At 27.2% G+C, this 18,822-nt stretch overlaps 1 protein-coding gene across 3 annotated transcripts in view; it reads right to left on the bottom strand.

Annotated features, from left to right (window-relative positions):
* Window positions 1–16,947, bottom strand: part of LOC142322233 (facilitated trehalose transporter Tret1-like) — a 56,087-nt gene extending 39,140 nt beyond the window's left edge. Inside the window, exon 1 of one of the 3 annotated variants that reach the window (XM_075361071.1) lies at window positions 16,857–16,947. In XM_075361071.1, the coding sequence (XP_075217186.1) occupies window positions 16,857–16,920 (64 nt within the window). In that variant the 5' untranslated portion in view covers window positions 16,921–16,947. Of the gene's footprint in view, window positions 1–3,684; window positions 3,806–16,856 lie in introns of those variants that run through there. The other 2 variants (XM_075361072.1, XM_075361073.1) reach the window with 2 other exon arrangements.
* Between the last annotated feature and the right edge of the window lie 1,875 nt (window positions 16,948–18,822).

Raw genomic sequence — 18,822 nt, 5'->3', positions numbered from 1 at the left:
GAAAGTATTGCGTTTTTCCATATACAGCGTTTTTATTAAATCACAGCAATATTATTACCTGACTTGATTCAGCATTATAAGTACAGTACACCAGTACGTATTGCTGGTTTAATAAGTATATATAAGTATTAACTTAACAAAAATAATATAATATTCTTCATAATATATATTATGAATATAATAAGATATTATATGAGATATTATTATGATCGTAGTATATATTATTTATTATATTCTGTATAATGTTCTTATACAGAAAGAAATATTGTTCAGAATATTCATTTCCGCGGAAGACACTAAACAAAATGTAGACTAATAAATACACACCAAAACACTATACATTAATCACATTTTTTCTCACTGATAATCAGTTTAATGTACAAAAATCGTTAATGAATAAAAAATACATAAGGCTATAACTTAATATGAATACAACATATCATTGTTGTATATAAAACACAGTTCAGTTTTACATTCAAGGATTATGTTTTTAAAAGTTTTTTCAAATAAAATAAAAACAATATTAAAATTATAAAAAATAAAAGAAAAAAATGAATAATAATTGGCTCTTTCTTAAAAAAAACTGAATTTAATTAAAATCTATTAAAAAAATTGTTGGTAGTTGTCTGACGTTTATTCTGACGCAGTGTAGTCAATCATTTTTCTATATCTGCCACCGCGGAAAAAACAGATTCTGGTACATCATATTTTGACTCAACGAATCGTCGAACAGAATCAACGTTATCCGTAACTCTCAATAAAGTTGTGGGCGGTACGCAGGGTAGTTCATCATTGTCGTTATCCCAATCAATCTCTATGGCGTCATTCTCATTTGCCTTTGCGTTAAATCGTATTGAATACAATATCTTCGTCACTAGGGTATTCGGTCACTTCCAAATCTTCGTCTATAGAAACATAATCCCAAAAATTACGTCGCTGGGTACTTGCAAAACATCGGTAACTGATTCCCATTCATTATCATCATCATCACCATTATTGCTGCTATAACAAAGGTTTTCACTGCTAGTTTGTTCTCATTCCGACAAAATAACGGGTTGTGGGTTTTTAAATCCAGCTTTTTTAAAACAGTTAAAAATTGTTAAGCTCAGTCACATCATTCCAAGATTTTTTAACTTCCCACAGACAATGAAAATTAATTTCTGGAAACGTTTTCATTATAATCCTTTTCCTGTACATTTCCTTAAAATTTTGTATAATGCCCTGATCCATTGGTTGTAGTTTAGAGGTAGCATTTGGTGGAAAAAAGCGCATTTTATCGATAACAATTCCTGAGGAAACTATTTTGGATGTACCGTGCAGTTGTCAATAAATAAAACATTTCTATTTTTTAAATAATAATGATCCGATTAGAATAAACATTTTTCGAAGATTTCACTAGTAACCCACCTTTTCTATTGGCTTCGTACTGATTAGCAAAGATTTAACGTTAGCGAAACGACTTGGATTTTTCGATTTACCAATTAAGAGAGGTTTCAAGTTTTCTGTTACCGACATGTTCACACCTTTAACAATTAACATTTGTAAAACGGTCCGTTTCGTCAGTGTTAAAAATGTCCGATTCGTACTGTTTATCCACGTATTACAAACTTCTCACTTATACTGGCACTTTCACCGCAAACATTTTAAAAATTATTCCATACCTATCTAAACTTACTAAGCCAACCCACACTAGCTTTGAAATCCGTACAGTTGAATTGTCTCGCAAAGTACTCGGCATTTTCATGTAAATTTGGTCCACTGATAGGTAAATTTTGATCGCGACTGTTTTTAAACCTCTCTAAAACAGAATAAGAGCACCCTTGTTTACAGTAACAAACCCAAACTATGCATACGAGCTAAGACGGTTATAAAGACACATTGACCGACACTTTTTACGACAAACGAGTTCCGGTGAATACTGACGTCTGAGTATAAGATTTCGCTTCCTTCTTTACTACAAGGTGATTCTTCCTTTTTTGTTATCGCATAGTAACGGAAGTGATTCATGCTTGTTTCATATTTCTGATTTTAAATTAGGATCAGTATTATAGGCCTAGGGTTTTTTATTTTTTTAAATAAACTAATCAAATTTTTTACTTCGACTTGTAGGATTTTTGTTCGAGTTAAAGGAATTATATTTCCGTATAACGTAATACAATACGGCCGGGAATTAGAATAAATTTCGAGTTGTAGAAATTTTCGAGTTACAGGAATTTTGACTGTATTTAAATTTAAAAAAAAAGTTGATGAAGTCAGATTCCAACCGATGTGCGTTCCCGTAGTAAGATCCAAATATTTCATTAATTAAAATTTTATTTAGCTATAACTCTGGAACCAATGAAAATAAGTGCCACATATGATACATCGTTGAAAAGCTCTTAATGAGGGCTTATTACTGCAGTTATGAAAAAGTTCTAAGTTCAGATTTTGGGCTTTTTTGGATACTTTTGGTCCAGTCGATTGCAATAATCAAAAGGGGAGGTGCACAACTAGATGTTACAACAGTCGTAAATCAAAAATTTCAACATCCTACGGCTAATCGTTTTTGAGTTACGCGAGATACATACTTACATACGCCACGCCGAAACTAGTAAAAATCGATATTTCCGTTGAAATCTGAAAACCGAAATTTTTCTTCAACACAATAATTCCTTTACTTCGTACAAGGAAGTAAAAATTACTAGTTACAGTTCTAGGACCTGTTTTATTCTATTTTGTAGCTCAAATCACACAAGCAACCAACATCTTTACTCCTTAATTTGTGTCCCAAAAATAACAGTAGGTTTCTTTTTATTAGAAATGCTGAAATCCGGGCGAAATTGTTCACTAGCCATGACTGAAAAACAAAGCGTTTCCAGAAATATGTTTACACGAACTTTTTTCATTATTTTCATCAGTAGAACAAGTCCTGAAAGTTTCTCCATTTCTTTGGGGACACTGTATAACTTTAGCACATTTCTTTGTGTTCTTTTGTGAGATCAACACAATTTACTCTGCCTTAAGTTATTGAGGCCCATAGTGATGACAGCTTACTGATGAGTGACTCTAGGAAGCTTGAACTGCAGACGATCTGAACCCATCATTCAAATTAATTGACACCCTCTCAAGAGTAAACAAGACAATGATATTTGTATGGGTCCCAGGCCATTGGGGGATCCTCGGGAATGAGGATGACAAGAGAGTGATAACAAATGACTTCCAGTTGGAATTGACCTGTGACAGCCACTTCACAAAAGTAGGTCCGTCTCAAACTATGTATTCAATGAAATAAATTCTAGCTGCTGAGTCCTCCTATGGCCTTACATGGCATCCAAGAAACCTTTTATCCCAAACTACAGAAGACCAAGTTTTCCTGATGTAACTGAGGACTGGGTGTACAAAGCTAACCCACATCCACCTTTTTAGCTCTCCTCAGCAGAACTGTGAAGCGTGCAATGTAAAATGGTTCGTAAACCACTTTCTCCTAGATTGCCCAATGTTCAGGACTATTTGTCAACAATTTAACCTGAGTTCAGATATGAAGGGTTCATTCAACTGGAAGAAATACATCAAAAGATTATTGTGATTTCTCTCTGATAATGGGATGACAAACTTAATTTAGCATTTTGCTTATGTGAGTCCCCTTACAAAATACTATGTGTGCAGTGAAAGTAGTCTAGTATCATGTTACTAGTATCAAATTACCTGTTTTGATATTTGTTATCCAATGTTTGGTGTTTATTGTCTAATTATTTATGAACATCTAGTTTTATTTAAGTCACTGATGACTGTTATCACTGATAAGTCATATTTGCATCAAATAATTATTTCTATAATAACAAAATAATATAATAATAATAATATAAATTATAACTATATAATTATTTTTATAATAACAAAAAATTAATTCTGTTTCAAGTTTGAAACTCAAAATCTTCAATATATATTAGGATCCTCAAGGTATACTATGATCAAGAAATCTTCTAATACTTTAAGCATTTAAGTTTTTATTTAATGTAATTTGAAACAAGTATTAATAGCATTTAATGAAAATTAGGGAATTCAGTACCATACTCTATGATCTTAAAAGTTGAGAAAGCCACTACTTTTTCTGCATAACCACAAATGGATTCAAATAACTACGAAGACTGAAACAGAAAACTAATATTCTTGCATTTACTATATATTTAATATTTATTCTTGCAATATATTTATTTTTTGTGTTTTGCAGCCAACATGAAACAATTATATTATAAAAATAGCTAATTTGTTTTTGTTTACTTCAATAATGGAAAAAACTTAATATTGAAGAGATGTTTCATTTTTATTTATCTTCTCTTGTAAATTTATTTCTGTAATACAAATTTATGCCAAATAAATTATTCATTAATTAATAGAAATAAATGAACATATTTGTGTATATATGTGTGTTTCTGTATATATATATATATATATGAACTAAATCAATATCAAAAAGTATTAAACAAAACCAGTACAGTTCATTCTATTTAATATTCCAACATGCTATATGTAAACATTGTTCAATGTAGCCAAATTTAATTTCAATTTGTAATTACTACTGACAGTCATGTTTTATATGAACCTCACCGATTTATCTAAATTTAGTTTAATTTTCCAATTTATTTAAATTGAATTGGATCTGATACATATAATATAATCCTCTTTACTAGAATTTATTTCTCTCTCATAGATTCATATTTTGTACTCTAAATCTATCTTAATTAATACATTTTTGTTATCACACAAAATCACAAACACACTTTTTTTAAAAATCAGAAAACTGTAATTTATTTACTGACAAACTTATTTTACAAGTTCACATTCAATTGTGGCCAATAAAAATTTCCTATTTATACAATTTAAAAAATAATAACGCAACTTCCATTTAAGACCAATTTAACTTTGTGTACATACTAGATATCTAAAATACATTTGTTTGTTTTATACTGAAATTGTCACAAGATAATCTCAATATCTAGGGAAAAATTTCTTCATTTTATAGTAAATTTAGGCCTTAAGATTCCATTCTTTTCCTTTACAATAAGTAATACAAATAAATAATCAGTCAGTAAGATAATCATTTATCATAGATCCACAAAACTGTGGGTTCAAATTCTCTAACGATTTGAAGTTTAACCATATCCAACAAATGGTCATGCAGATATAAAAGTATCATTCTGGACATACTTCTATACTACTTATACATTTTTGTGTTATCTTGTAACAATGTTTCAGATACACTGACTTTTAGGCAGCTGTGATTACTGTAAATTTATATTTTTCTTGAAGTATATAATTTTTTTTAAACATGTTTATATTTTTAAGAAGGGTTTGATCAACTGTTATTTAAAGAGTGAAATCTTTGTCATATGCAATGCTTTACAATAAATAGTTATGAAAAAAGATGTGTTACAAAAAAAAGAAAAATCAAGCAAATAAAACTGATGTTACACTGCTGAAAATAAATTTTTTCTAATATAACATCATTTATAAGGATCAGTTATGTTTAGTTTACATTCCTATATATATTATCTCAATTCAAAGAACTCTGACTGGTTACAATATGAAATGGATGAGCAAGATGTAAAGCAATTGATGTACCACCAGTACTAGTACTACTCATGCTGCAAACATGTAAACTCTTGATTAACAAAATGTAAACAGTGCATTTCAGTCAATTAGTAGAAGGCAAAGACAAATCTAATAAAATAATAAAACATTATTATTACAAACACACTGTCCCACTGAAGTACCGACTCTTCTTCCTCCCTTCACCAGTTCCCCTCATACTATCAACCCAGACTCCTAATTTCCTTTCCTTCATATATAATCTCAAACACTCTTCACAGTAATCTATGTTTGGAATCTTCCTTTGAAACAAATCATTACAGCATTATCTCAGACAATGTTTTCAGATATTGTATTTGAGATCCTAACCAGATCTTTTGCTTTTTATCAACAAATTCTCTGAATTTAAAACTGCTGCTTCAACATATCAAGATTTACAGGTTGTTGGAAGTCTTCTAAGTCAACGTTCTGACTACTGCTTCAGTATCAGCATGAAAATCATTTTATACAGAAATATTTTTAAACAAACACTTATACGATTATTACTGATAAAATCTTTCCTATTGGCACAGAATAACCCTCCAACAGTAGAGAACCTGTTTTCTGTCTCTTCACTGATTTTTATCACTAAATGTAAGAGTTGCCCTGAACTATTTAAATGTATCAACTCGGTTAAAAGTAGCTGATTAAAATTAAACCAAAGATAATCAAACAAAAGAACTAGCTGATCAAATCCAAAGAATTTTCTTTGACAAACTCATCTCCACCAATCCCCTGGAACAATTCCAGGCAATACCACTTCCATCTTTCCATAACCTCTCTTCAGGTAGCCTTCTTCTTTGCTTGACTTTAAAAAATTTTGTAAGGTGGTTCTGCTCCTTTCATATATTCATTAATCTTTGATAAAACAACTTTTGATTGATTTTAAATGTCCTTTCTATAAATGGCTATTTCATTTACAGTAATACAAAAAATACTGATATTAGTTTTACTAAGTAATAAAAAATGTAAAAAAAAACATTATAGGTGTTTAAAATAATACTTTTATTGAAATAAATTAACATAAAAAGAAATATTTTAAAATAATTGTACATTTACTTACAATATGCACAGTTAACAAACGTAATAAAAAACTATTGTATTCATTTCAGATTACTTATACTTCGGTTAATTTAAAGCCTTGAAAAAGTCACGGTTTTTTTTTCTGTTACACTTTTATTTTATTATCTTTTATGTATCTCTTTTTATGTAACTGATTAATTTCAATGAATATATAAATTATAAATTATGATAAAAATAAAAGCATAAATTTAAATGTGTTTAAAACAATATAACTAAGAGAAATTTATGCAATGAAAACAATTCATGCACAATGATATAAATTCATTTGATGCACTTTACATTAAATTCAGACTAAAAAGGATAGTGTGATAGCAAAAATGAACGCATAATGGAAAGTTACTTAATCACCAGAGTCTATGGCTGTTGTACAATGCCTTTTACTGACAAAAATGTGTTTTACAGAGCAAATTTCAAAGCATTTCCTTTTGAGTTTCATATTTATTAAAAATTAATATGAAAAAACAATGTACTATGTGATTTAAAACATACTGATTCAAACTCCACAAGATAAAGTAAGATTTAACTGTAAATTGTAATCTATATGATAAATCATATTTTTAATTAAACTAGTGCAATGGATAAGACAGTGAACATTTCCAAAAATTACGATGTGTCTTATTGTAAATTATATTTACTAGAAATGATTTAACCCACATACATGTGCATATATGTATGTACATGCACACATATTATTAGACAGTACACATAACAAATTGCTTTTTATGATCATTAAAATTATAAACAATGTTATTGATCTATAAATGGAATATAAATAAATTATGTTACAGTAAAATCCTAACACATTGCATTCCATAGGTCATGTGTTGCATTATCACTACAATACTAAAAAATCCACAGTGTGATGAAATGCAATGTAGCTGCACTCTTTGTTAATCGTAATAATAATTAGTTAGACCTGAACTCGCTTAGTTATAATGAACATGTAAATTAAAAGTCCATGTATGGCACTCATTCGATGCATATCATCATCCTATTATTGTAAAGTGAACATGTATGCATAACTTGCATTAAGTTACACAATTAGTATTTGCGGATATAATAAAGAAAATTGTATAATATTAAGTGTTTATTAAAAATAAAGATTATTTTTAAAAACACTCATTCGTTGTGTAAAAACATAACTAGCACAGTTGGTAGGACTCTGAGGACGGTTAGAGAATATAATCGAACTTTGTTTTTCAAACCATTAACTAGGTGAACTAAATGGTCATCTCAGGAAATTAATTACATAATTTCTTCGATAATCAAATCATTTAAGAGGTTAACAGATGACAAGAATAACAGCATACTATTCAACAGAATCAACAACAAAGACGGCAATCAGCAGAGTACAGGACTACCTGATTGATTCAATCTTCAAACTTCAGCAACGTAGAAGAGAGCTCTACAAGCTATTTCTCTACAAGCTATTCCAGTCGGCAGAATTAGTGAATATAATCCTGATCAACAACCTACTCATCAAAGGTACAACTATTGTCTGAAGGCAACTCAACCAGTCAATCGAAGGTAACCCAAGCAATCAAAGGCAACCAATCAGCACATATGTAATGAAAAAAGTAGGGGAAAATATTTAAATAATATATAAGAAATATCCTGATAATTTTTGTGAAATATATATACTGTATTTATTCGAGTACCCCACATCTTTTTCTTGGAACTGGAGCGAAAAAATAAGGCTGCGGGGCTTACTTGAAACATAGCCTTTAGCCAGGATAATTTATGTAAAGTAAACGTTTTCTTAGAAGTATCTAAATTCAATCACATAAATATAGTTACATTAGGCTTTCGTTTATCAATATTGGATGCCGCTTATACAGAATACATCCTTAATTATTAACATCCTGTTCATATTATCGATAGGAACGAAATTACAGTATTTTTATAAAATTGATTCATTCTGTATAGGCTGCATCCAGTTCTAATGACACTACAGTTACAGTATCAGTTACCCATTGTCGTCTTGTCTATTCGCCATAGTCATTGTACTGTTTGTATATGTGGATGGTTATGTGCATTTTATCCGTTTAGTTCTTCTTGTAAAGTTTAATACAGTGATTTATTTTAATTATGGCATTAAAATGAGTACAAAAGGACAGCATCTACGATCTTTGACAGTAAATGAAAAACTGCGCGTTATAGAAGAGGCTGAAAAAATTAGAAATCGGGTGGCAGGAAGAAAATTTGACATAGATGAAAGCTGCATTCGAGATTGGCGTAAGAAGAAACAACTTCTGGTGAAAGGCACTGGTAATAAAAGGGCTTTGTGTGGTAATAAAAGGGCTTTTTTGCAGACATAGAAAAAAAATTGTATGACTGTTACGGAAAAAAGGAAATTCAGTTATGCTGTCACGACAGAAATGTGTCAATCATATGCTCGTGAAATCGCTAATCATTGAATAAAGTTGATTTTAAAGCAAGCCGTGGATGGATAACAATTTTTTGCACGAAATGATTTGTCAATAAGACGAAAGACAACATTTCTCAACGACTTCCAGACGCTTATGAACAAAAAATATTACATTTTCATAAATACATAATAAATCTTAGAAAAGATAAAGGCTATTTGCCTTCTCAAATAGGAAACGCTGATCAAACCCCCGTATATTTTGAAATGCCATTTGAAAAACCGTAAACAAAAAAGGTGAAAAAAGTGTTACGATTCGCACTGGTGGTAATGAAAAACAAAGGTGTAATGTTATGTTTTGCATTACTTCTGATGGATCAAAATTACCTCTGTACATTGTTTTTAAAAGAAAAACTCTTCCTACCGTACAGGTAAATGGAATTATTATCAGAGCACAGGAATCAGGTTGGATGGACGAAACCTTAATTTTAGATTGGATCAGGTGTGTATGGCAAAAGCGATCAGGAGATTTACTTAATAAAAAAAATACCCGTATGCTAGTAATGGATAGTTATCGAGGGCATACGACTGATAAAGTAAAAGACATTTTAAAAAAGGGTATGACAGACCAAGTAATAATTCCAGTCGCATTGACATCTCTATTGCAACCACTAGATGTCTTCATTAATAAACGTTCAAATCTACATTAAAACAACTATATAGTAAATGGAAGGCTGATGAAAATTTCTTTCTCATGCATACAAGAAGAATCAAACACCCAGATTTTAACCAGATTTGTGTTTGGATAAAAGATGCTTGAGAAGGTAATTCCACGGAATTAGTGAGGAAAAGTTTTAAAAAATGCGGAATATCTAATGAGCTTGATGGTAGTGAAGACGATCACCTTTGGCAAAGCAACATGGAGACTATCGGTAACTCTTCTGCAGACATTGACAGTGACAGTGATTAATTAAAAATAAAATCCCACATTAAAAAGTGTGTTGAAATGATCCTTTTCAACATGATACTTTCTTTTCGTTTTACTGGCCTACTGATTCTGAACTAAACTAGTACTTATGGTAATTAATTATTAATGTAATATTAATAATGTAATTTAAATAAATGAATTAAATACTTTACTTTCTGAATATTTTTGTATTTTTGTATACTGGTACATACTTGATTTTTTTTTTAGATTTTCGGTTCGGAAAATCAAGGTGTGGGGCTTATTCGAGGACAGGGGGTACTCGAATAAATACGGTATTTTGTGTACATAGTATAACTAACATTAATATTTAAAAATCACACAGTACTAGTAATAGAGATTATTTGGATATGGTACACGAATTTTCAGGTGACCTGCTAATTTTAAATCATTTTATTTCTTTGTGCGACAAATTAGTCGCAAAATTTTATGCTGCCAATAATCCAGATGACTTTCAAAATGAATATTTGTTTTCCACAATTATCTCTAAAATAAAATCATCTGGATTAGAATTAGTAATAGGATCAAATTGTTATAAATGGAATGATGATGGTATTATTAAATGGATATCTTGACAAAAGATTTTGTTTTAGATTAAATTTAGGAATTAGCTTAGTTAAAACAGGAGGATAGTGAAACATCTTTTAGTCTTTATGAACATATACAAAAGTAATTAATATGCAAATAGTTAAACATGCATATTTTACAAATAAAGAGGCAGCAACTGCAAATGTTTTAAATGAATATGTAAGAAAACTAGCAATAAGAGAGAATTAAGAAGCTTAACTGAACCATTAGGATCGCTAATTAGAACGAAAAACCCTGATTCTCTAGAAGAGGCAAGTATGTTAACTAATGATTTTCAATTTAAGATAAATAAGTATATCATTTTGTTAACAATAATAGTAATCAAACTGTAAAGGCAGCTGCTCTGATCTGAAATCTGAACAACTATAAATATCAGACATTAGGGAATCGTGGCCCTAATTATTACCAAGGTTATATTCCTAAAACCCCAAACTTCCAAAAACTACCTTTTAACAAAAAACCTTATAATCACACACAGCTCAATTATTACCAAAAAACTCCATACCAAAACCTCAATCAATGACCTTTATTTAAATGAGCGCAAGAGACACCAATGCAATGAGTATAAATATAAGAAATTCAATAGAACCTCCGAATAAACACCCAAAACTATATCAACTGGGAAGAATACGTCCAGAAACAAAAAAATTAAAAGAACCTTAAGATGATATTACTAAACAAATGAGTACAATTAATTAAGAAATAATAATAATACACATAATAAAAAATTTAACTACAGTAATTTTTTAGGATAAAAGCCTCAGAATAAATTTGCAATCATGAATTTACATGCAGAAAGAAATGAATACCTTATATTGTAGATTCACGCATTTGGTTTAGAATTTTAATTGATACTGGAAGTACCAAGTCTTTTGTAAAAACAGTTATTCAAAATAAATATTATAAAAAATATTTAGGTAAAGGGCCATTTGAAATGACCACAGCACATGGCACTTCCAAAGAAAAATTTAGTACATTAATACCAATATAAGAGAAATAAATACTCGACTTCTACAGAGATTTTGACTTATTGTTAAGGTTAGATAATTTGAAGGAAATGAGGATTAATTTAAACTTTTTTTAAATAATAAATTAACATATAAAGATATTGTAAAGCCAATATGATATTTTAATATGAGTAAAGTGGAGACAGAAAACATAGCTGATAATAGTAAAACTGTATATTAGGTAGCATGTACAAATGTAACAAAATTTCCTGTGGATAACATTAAAAATGGACAAGTAGTATTAGATTATAGGAACTTAGACAGCCTAGAAATTCCTCAGTGCATTGTCAATGCCAAAGATGGTGAAGATTACTGTACAGCTACGAATCCTACAATTGTAAATAGAAAAATATTATGTAATACGCCACTATATGTAGAACCCTTAATAATTATAAGTGTGTACCATATATAATAATGATAATACCAATTAATATGTTAAGAAGAAAAATAATAATAATAAATGTAAAACGTTGCCAAATATTAATATTATATAGTAACAGATGTTAAAAAATGTTTCTAAATATTAACAAAAATAACAACAGAAAGTGTAATACTAAAGAAAATATTGATAGAAATAAGTTGCCAAATATAAGTAATAATTATAAAAATAATAAAGATAGGAAAGGAAATATAATAATAATAATAATGTTAATAATAAATATGATAAAAGTAGTGAAATTGAATATAACAAGTATATTAAGCAAAATAAAGAGGATGTTATTAAATACAAATATAAAAAATGTAAACAATATTAAAATGTTGCCAAATATTAATACATATGGTAGGAAGAAATATTATAGGAATAAACATATATTGCCAAAAAAATACGAAAGGAATTAGTAATAATTTTAATTTAATTAGTAAAATGAAGAAGGAAGCTAATAAAATGATGATAGATAATATTAATACTAGGTGCTAAAAATTATGAAAAATAAGAGAAATAACAGTAATAAAAATAGAAATAATCATAATAATACAAATAAAGATAAGGAAAACACTAGTAAGAGTGGAAAAAATATAAGAAATATTAAGAAAAATATTAGAAATAATTTTAATTTAATTAATCAAATGAAATTTATCTTATCACATGAACAGCAAGGAGAAAGAAAAAATAATTCATTTGATAAAAGAATATGCACATATTTTTCATATAAATGGAAACAATTTAAACAAATTAAACATAAAAATTAGCATGAGAAATGAAATACCCATGTACACTCATAATTATAGATACCCAGAAAAATTTAGTAAGGAAGTAGAAAATCAAATTAATATGTTAAAACAAAAAATTATTCAACCTTTCTATTCACCCTGGAATTCACCAATATCGATAGTACTGAAAAAAAACTTGATGCCTCAGACAAATAAAAATATAGACTAGTAGTTGACTACGGGATTAAATGCTAAATTAATTGATAAATTTCCATTCCCAAATATAATGGATATTTTGGATAAATTAGGCAGGGCTCAATATTTTAATGACATTAGATTTAGCCTCAGGATTTCACAAAGGAGAAATGGACCAAGATAGTATAGAGAAAACCACATTTTTGATTGACACAGGAAATAACAAATTTTTATGAATGCCCTTTGGATTACAAAAATAGCCCACCAACATTTCAGAGTTATGAAAAATGTATTACATAGAATAGAAAATAAAATTTGTTTAGTTTATTTAGATATTATTATATAATCTACTAGCTTAAAAAGCATATATTATTATTAAAAGAAGTATTTGATAGACTCAGATTTGAAAATTTAAAAATACAGTTAGACAAAACCGAATTTTTAAGGAAAGAAGTAGGATACCTAAACATATTATAACACTGGACAGAATTTAGCCAGACCCAAAAAAGGTAGAGGCAATAAAAATATATCCAATACCAAAAACTATGAATGAAATAAAAGGATTATTAGGTTATTACCAAAGATTTATTAAAAACTCCGCAAATATAAAAAATCATAACCAAATGTTTGAAGAAAAATTCTAAAGTAAATATTGAAGATGTAGAGTATATAAAATTTTTTGAATTAGGTAAAAATATTTTATCAAATGAACCATTATTACAATACCCAGATTTAAATAAAGAATTTTAGCTTATGACTAATGCTAGTAATGTAGCAGTAGATGCAATATTATGTCAAAATAAAAATGGTGCAGATTTACCAACAGCATTCACAAGTAGGACCCCTTAATGAGACTGAACAAAATTATTCGACAATTGAAAAAGAATTACTTGCGTTAGTTTGGGCGACAAAATATTTTCACCCGTATCATCATGGTAAGAAGTTTAAAATTTTTACTGATCACAAACCACTACAATGGTTATTTCCAATTTAAGAAGCCAAGTTCAAAACTGCTGAGATGGCATCTAAAATTAACAGAATTTTATTATGAAGTAGCATATAAAAAAGGAATAAAAAATCAAAATGCTGACGCTTTATCATGTATTCAATTAATAAAATAATATTAAATATTAATTAATCAATTAGTGAATGAAACATATAGTTTATATTTTCCAGAATTAGATGATCGGTCAATGGTAGTAAATATATATGATAATGAAACCCAACAGGTAGAAAACCAGTTAGAAGAAATATGTCAAATAGAAGAAGATAATAACCAAACAGTGCAGACATATTTTGAAGGTAATATAACCAATATACCAATATCAAAGATCCAGTTAATTATAGTTAAAATCAAGTAATATTAGTTAAAATTAATCCAAGGAAAGTTAAAATACAAAAATTACTTGAAAATACTAAGACAAGAATTACTGTAAAAATAGCTGAAAATAATTTTGTTGCTAATACAATTGATTTTAACAAAACAAAGGAGATATCAAATGTAAAATATAGCATGAACTTTGAAGATGATTTTTATGAAATATTTACAACTGTTATAGCCGAATATTTTAGAAGTAGTCAACTACAATTAATTAAACATAATGGTAAATTACAAGAAATAATAAATAATTATCATCTAGGAAAAATGAATTATCATACAATAGACGAAACATATCAACAGATTAAAAGAAAATATCATGCTCCAAATTTAAAAGCACAATATAGAATTGTATTAATAAATGTGAAATATGTTTAAAAATGAAATATGAAAGGACCCCCTTAGAACTAGAAATGAATTTAACTCTAACGCCAAATAAACCACTACAAGTATTACATATGAATAGTGTTTCAATTAAAAAACAAAAATGTTTAACAATTATTGATAGCTTTTCAACATATGTTCAAATGTATTTAATTTCAGATCCACAAGTAACAGAAGTAGCAGATAAATTACTGAATTATTTTACTCATCATGGAATTCCCGAAATAATTATTTCAGATAACAGTACAGAATTTAATAATAATGTAATTAGAGAATTAATGAAGTTAAATAAAATAAAAATACATTTTACAAGTACACAGCATCACAATCGAATGAAGTATGTGAGAGATTTCACTCCACATTAAATGAACTGTAGAATATTTAATAATAGGGAAGAATTTAAATATGAAAATATAGAACCTAGAGTAAAAAAAGCAGTTATTGCATATAATAGTAGTATTCATTCAGTTAATAAGCTGACCCCTTATGAAGTTATAATGCTATATTAATCCCTACTCATTAGAAATAAATATAAAATAATGAATGATTATGTTAATACGCACAAGGAAAAAAAAATTATATGAACATGTAAGGGAAATAAATGAAAAAACAAATCAGAAAATACAAGAAAAAGTGAATATTAATACAGAAAATTTATCAGAGATTCTGCAAAAAGTACATGTTAAAACGGTCCAAAAACAAAAAATAAATATATATAATAAAGAAAAAAATTACGTTAATTAAGAAAGAAACACAGCGGAGATTGAAAGAAGACATTATAATACAAAAAATAAAATTCATCTATTAAATATGAAACGTCCTAGAAAAATTAAGAAAATTTTACAAGAAAACCAACCTTCCAATACAGAAACTAATCCTTACTTAAATCCTGTTGCTGGTCCTTCCCATTCTTACAACAGAATGCATATTATAATTTTATATATTGTTATTATTTAAATAAGTTGTTTTTATGAAATAGAATCTGAATAATAGTTATGTAATTGTATTAAAATGATCTATGTGACATGTATTAAATAATGTTAATGTAATAGGTGCTAATGATGAAATAATATTAGATGAAATAAAATGTAAACAAAATAATATAATTGATCACATAAATAATTAGTATAATGTAAATGTAGATATTATAAGTAAATTTAATAAGAGAATAAGAGTCATTGAAGATAATTTTAACGAACTGAAAATAAGTTGTCATTAATAAATAAAAATGTAAATGATTTTGTAAAATTAGAGAAAATAGAAGATTTTCTGAACCAATTAAATATTATATAATATTGTGTTAAGCCTTGTACAAGATATAGAAAATAATTTAACATTTTGTAAGCTAGGAACGCTACATCCAAGTATTACATCCACAAGAGAATTATTCAATGAAATAATGAAAATATCTAAATATTAAAATAACTGATTACCGTTTGAACTTAAACTAAGTCATATAAGAGAATTTGAGAAAGTGTTAAGAATTAGTTAAAAGATTTGTAAAAATATTATGTGTTTTCTTGAATTACCAATAGTAGAAGAAACAAATTATAATTTATATAAGTTGATATCCATCCCTACCAAAAGTGATTAAGAGTATGTAACTGTTATACCAAAAGCAAAATATTTGTTAAAGTCAGGAGAATCAAAGGTTATAGGGTTGAATGATAAATAAAAAATGATATGCATAATAAATATTTGTGTTTATTTCAATTAATAACTTGTGAAGAAATGAAATGTGAAAAATATATTATTGAAAATAGTAGTATAAATAATTATATATATTTATCACTTGAGTAAAAGAAGATATGATTAAATGGATATCAGAATGGCAATAATTTTTTAGCAATAATGTCACATAAAAGAAAAGTTAACATTTATAAATAATAAAGAAACTATAACTAAAGTATTAGAAGGAACATATTTAATAAATTTAAACAATAGTAAAATACTGTATAGGAATAGCCCACTACAGTATATAAGCAAAATGTATAGGCATCTGAAATCTCTTTATATTAATGAAATAAATGTAGAAAATGTTAATGAAATAAATGCAGCATTCAGACTTATTGATAAATCTGAAGACAACAGAATTAGAAAATATAAACTTACATAATTTTTCAACGCTCAAGAAAAATAGCATTGTCACAGGTGTGAGTCTATGTACGGCACTCATTCAATGCAAATCATCATCCTATTATTGTAAAGTTAGCATGTATACATAACCTACATTATATTATATAATTTGTATTTGCATGTATAACAAAGAAAATTGTATAATATTAAGTGTTTATTAAAAATAAATATATTTTTAAAAACATTCATTCGTTGTGTAAAAACATAATATATGAATCGTCATGTCGCTTAATTTTATTTAATAATACATGGTTTATTAAATAGTTATTACTATTTAATAGAAATATATAACAAACATTTTTGCTAGGAAAATGTTCTTTAAGTTGTCAAGTGTTTCATTTATCAACAATTTAATAATCGTCATTAAAAATAATAGCCTTCATTAATAATATTTTTAATTTTTCTATAACAAATCTCACCCAATTTACCTCAGATTGAAATGTTTGTAATAATGAATCTACATTAGTGAACGAAATAAGAAAATTAAAATTTAAAAACTATTAAATTTTTTTTTTTACTATTTTTCCCAGTTTTCATAGATTTAGATGGGAAAGATTTATCATTTATTTATGATTTTTATACCCAGATATCTTTCTTGAAACAAATTTACAAAAAATAGATAAATATAAGAATTATATTCATAAACTGAAATTAATGTGATTAAGTACAACACTAGCAAATATACCAATTTATTGTTATAGTTAACAAAATTATTCAACGATAATAAAATATATATAAAAACAAATTCATCAATGTCCAACATGATATCAGACATCAACTAATAAACATATCACCATCATTGATAAAGAAGGTGTTTGGTAAAGAGAAAATAATTGTCTAAACCTTTATTAAATGATTTCCAGCTAAGCCAAAAAACTATTAGAAGCATCTAATTATCAGGATAAATACACATTTACATAATATACTCATATTTTCATAAATGATCACAGAAGAGAAGCAAATGCTACAATAAAGATAGATTAGATTTTATTACCTAATCCCTTTAATAATAGTTTATTAGTTTATCAGATGCTCGTTTTTTCTTCCACACATATCCTTTTAGTTTCTTATCTGTGGCTCTAATTTAATTAATAAAATATATATATATATATATATATCAAAAACTAAATTGCTAACAATAAGGACAAAACTTCAATTTAACAATGAAATTAAAATTAAATAAATTTATAACAACAAATAAACTACTACTTCCTCACATATAACAAATTATTTTATTTTGAAAGTAAGAAAAATTATTCCAGCTTCACACCCTGATTAAAACTATAATAAATTCCTAACTACCCTCTTTAATAAACTTACAGTAACATTTATTTATAAATATTATTAAAATACACTTAAACAGTTTTGTAGAAAAAAATAATTAATTTTTTAAATTTCATTATAAATATTTAATATTTTACAAAACTTAATCAAAATGATTTTTATATACTTTTGTTTCATAAATGAGTGCTTTTGAAAAGCTTTTTAAGAGAAGTTTAATATTAACAGATTAGTATTTAAAAACAAGTTCTGTCTTTATAGTTACTCAACAATCACCAATTGGTTACTTCAGCTACCAAAATCTTACAGTAAAATAATCTTATAATAATTACAGTTTAATAATCTTATAGTTTAAGCTATTTCACAAATTCTTTAGCTTTATTTTTCTTTTATTGTTTTTCTTTAAAATTGTTAAAAAAAAAAAAATATTAAAACAACATAAACATATGCAGAAGAAAACACGTTTTCAGTAAAAATGCAAATAATTCTTAACTATTCACTTGAGTATATGTAATGTATTCCTTAAGAGTAGTGAGACCAACATTGCAATGAAAAAATCTTAATTATATTTTTGATATTTTATTACATAAATTATCATATATTATGATTACTTATTTAGCTTGTACTACATGCAATCATTTATAAGGTGTTAAATGTTTTT

The sequence above is a fragment of the Lycorma delicatula genome, chromosome 3, assembly GCF_047948215.1.
Source record: "Lycorma delicatula isolate Av1 chromosome 3, ASM4794821v1, whole genome shotgun sequence".
Taxonomy (NCBI): Eukaryota; Metazoa; Arthropoda; class Insecta; order Hemiptera; family Fulgoridae; genus Lycorma; species Lycorma delicatula.
Note: the sequence above shows the minus strand (reverse complement) of the source record. Positions and strands in the feature narration are given on the sequence as shown.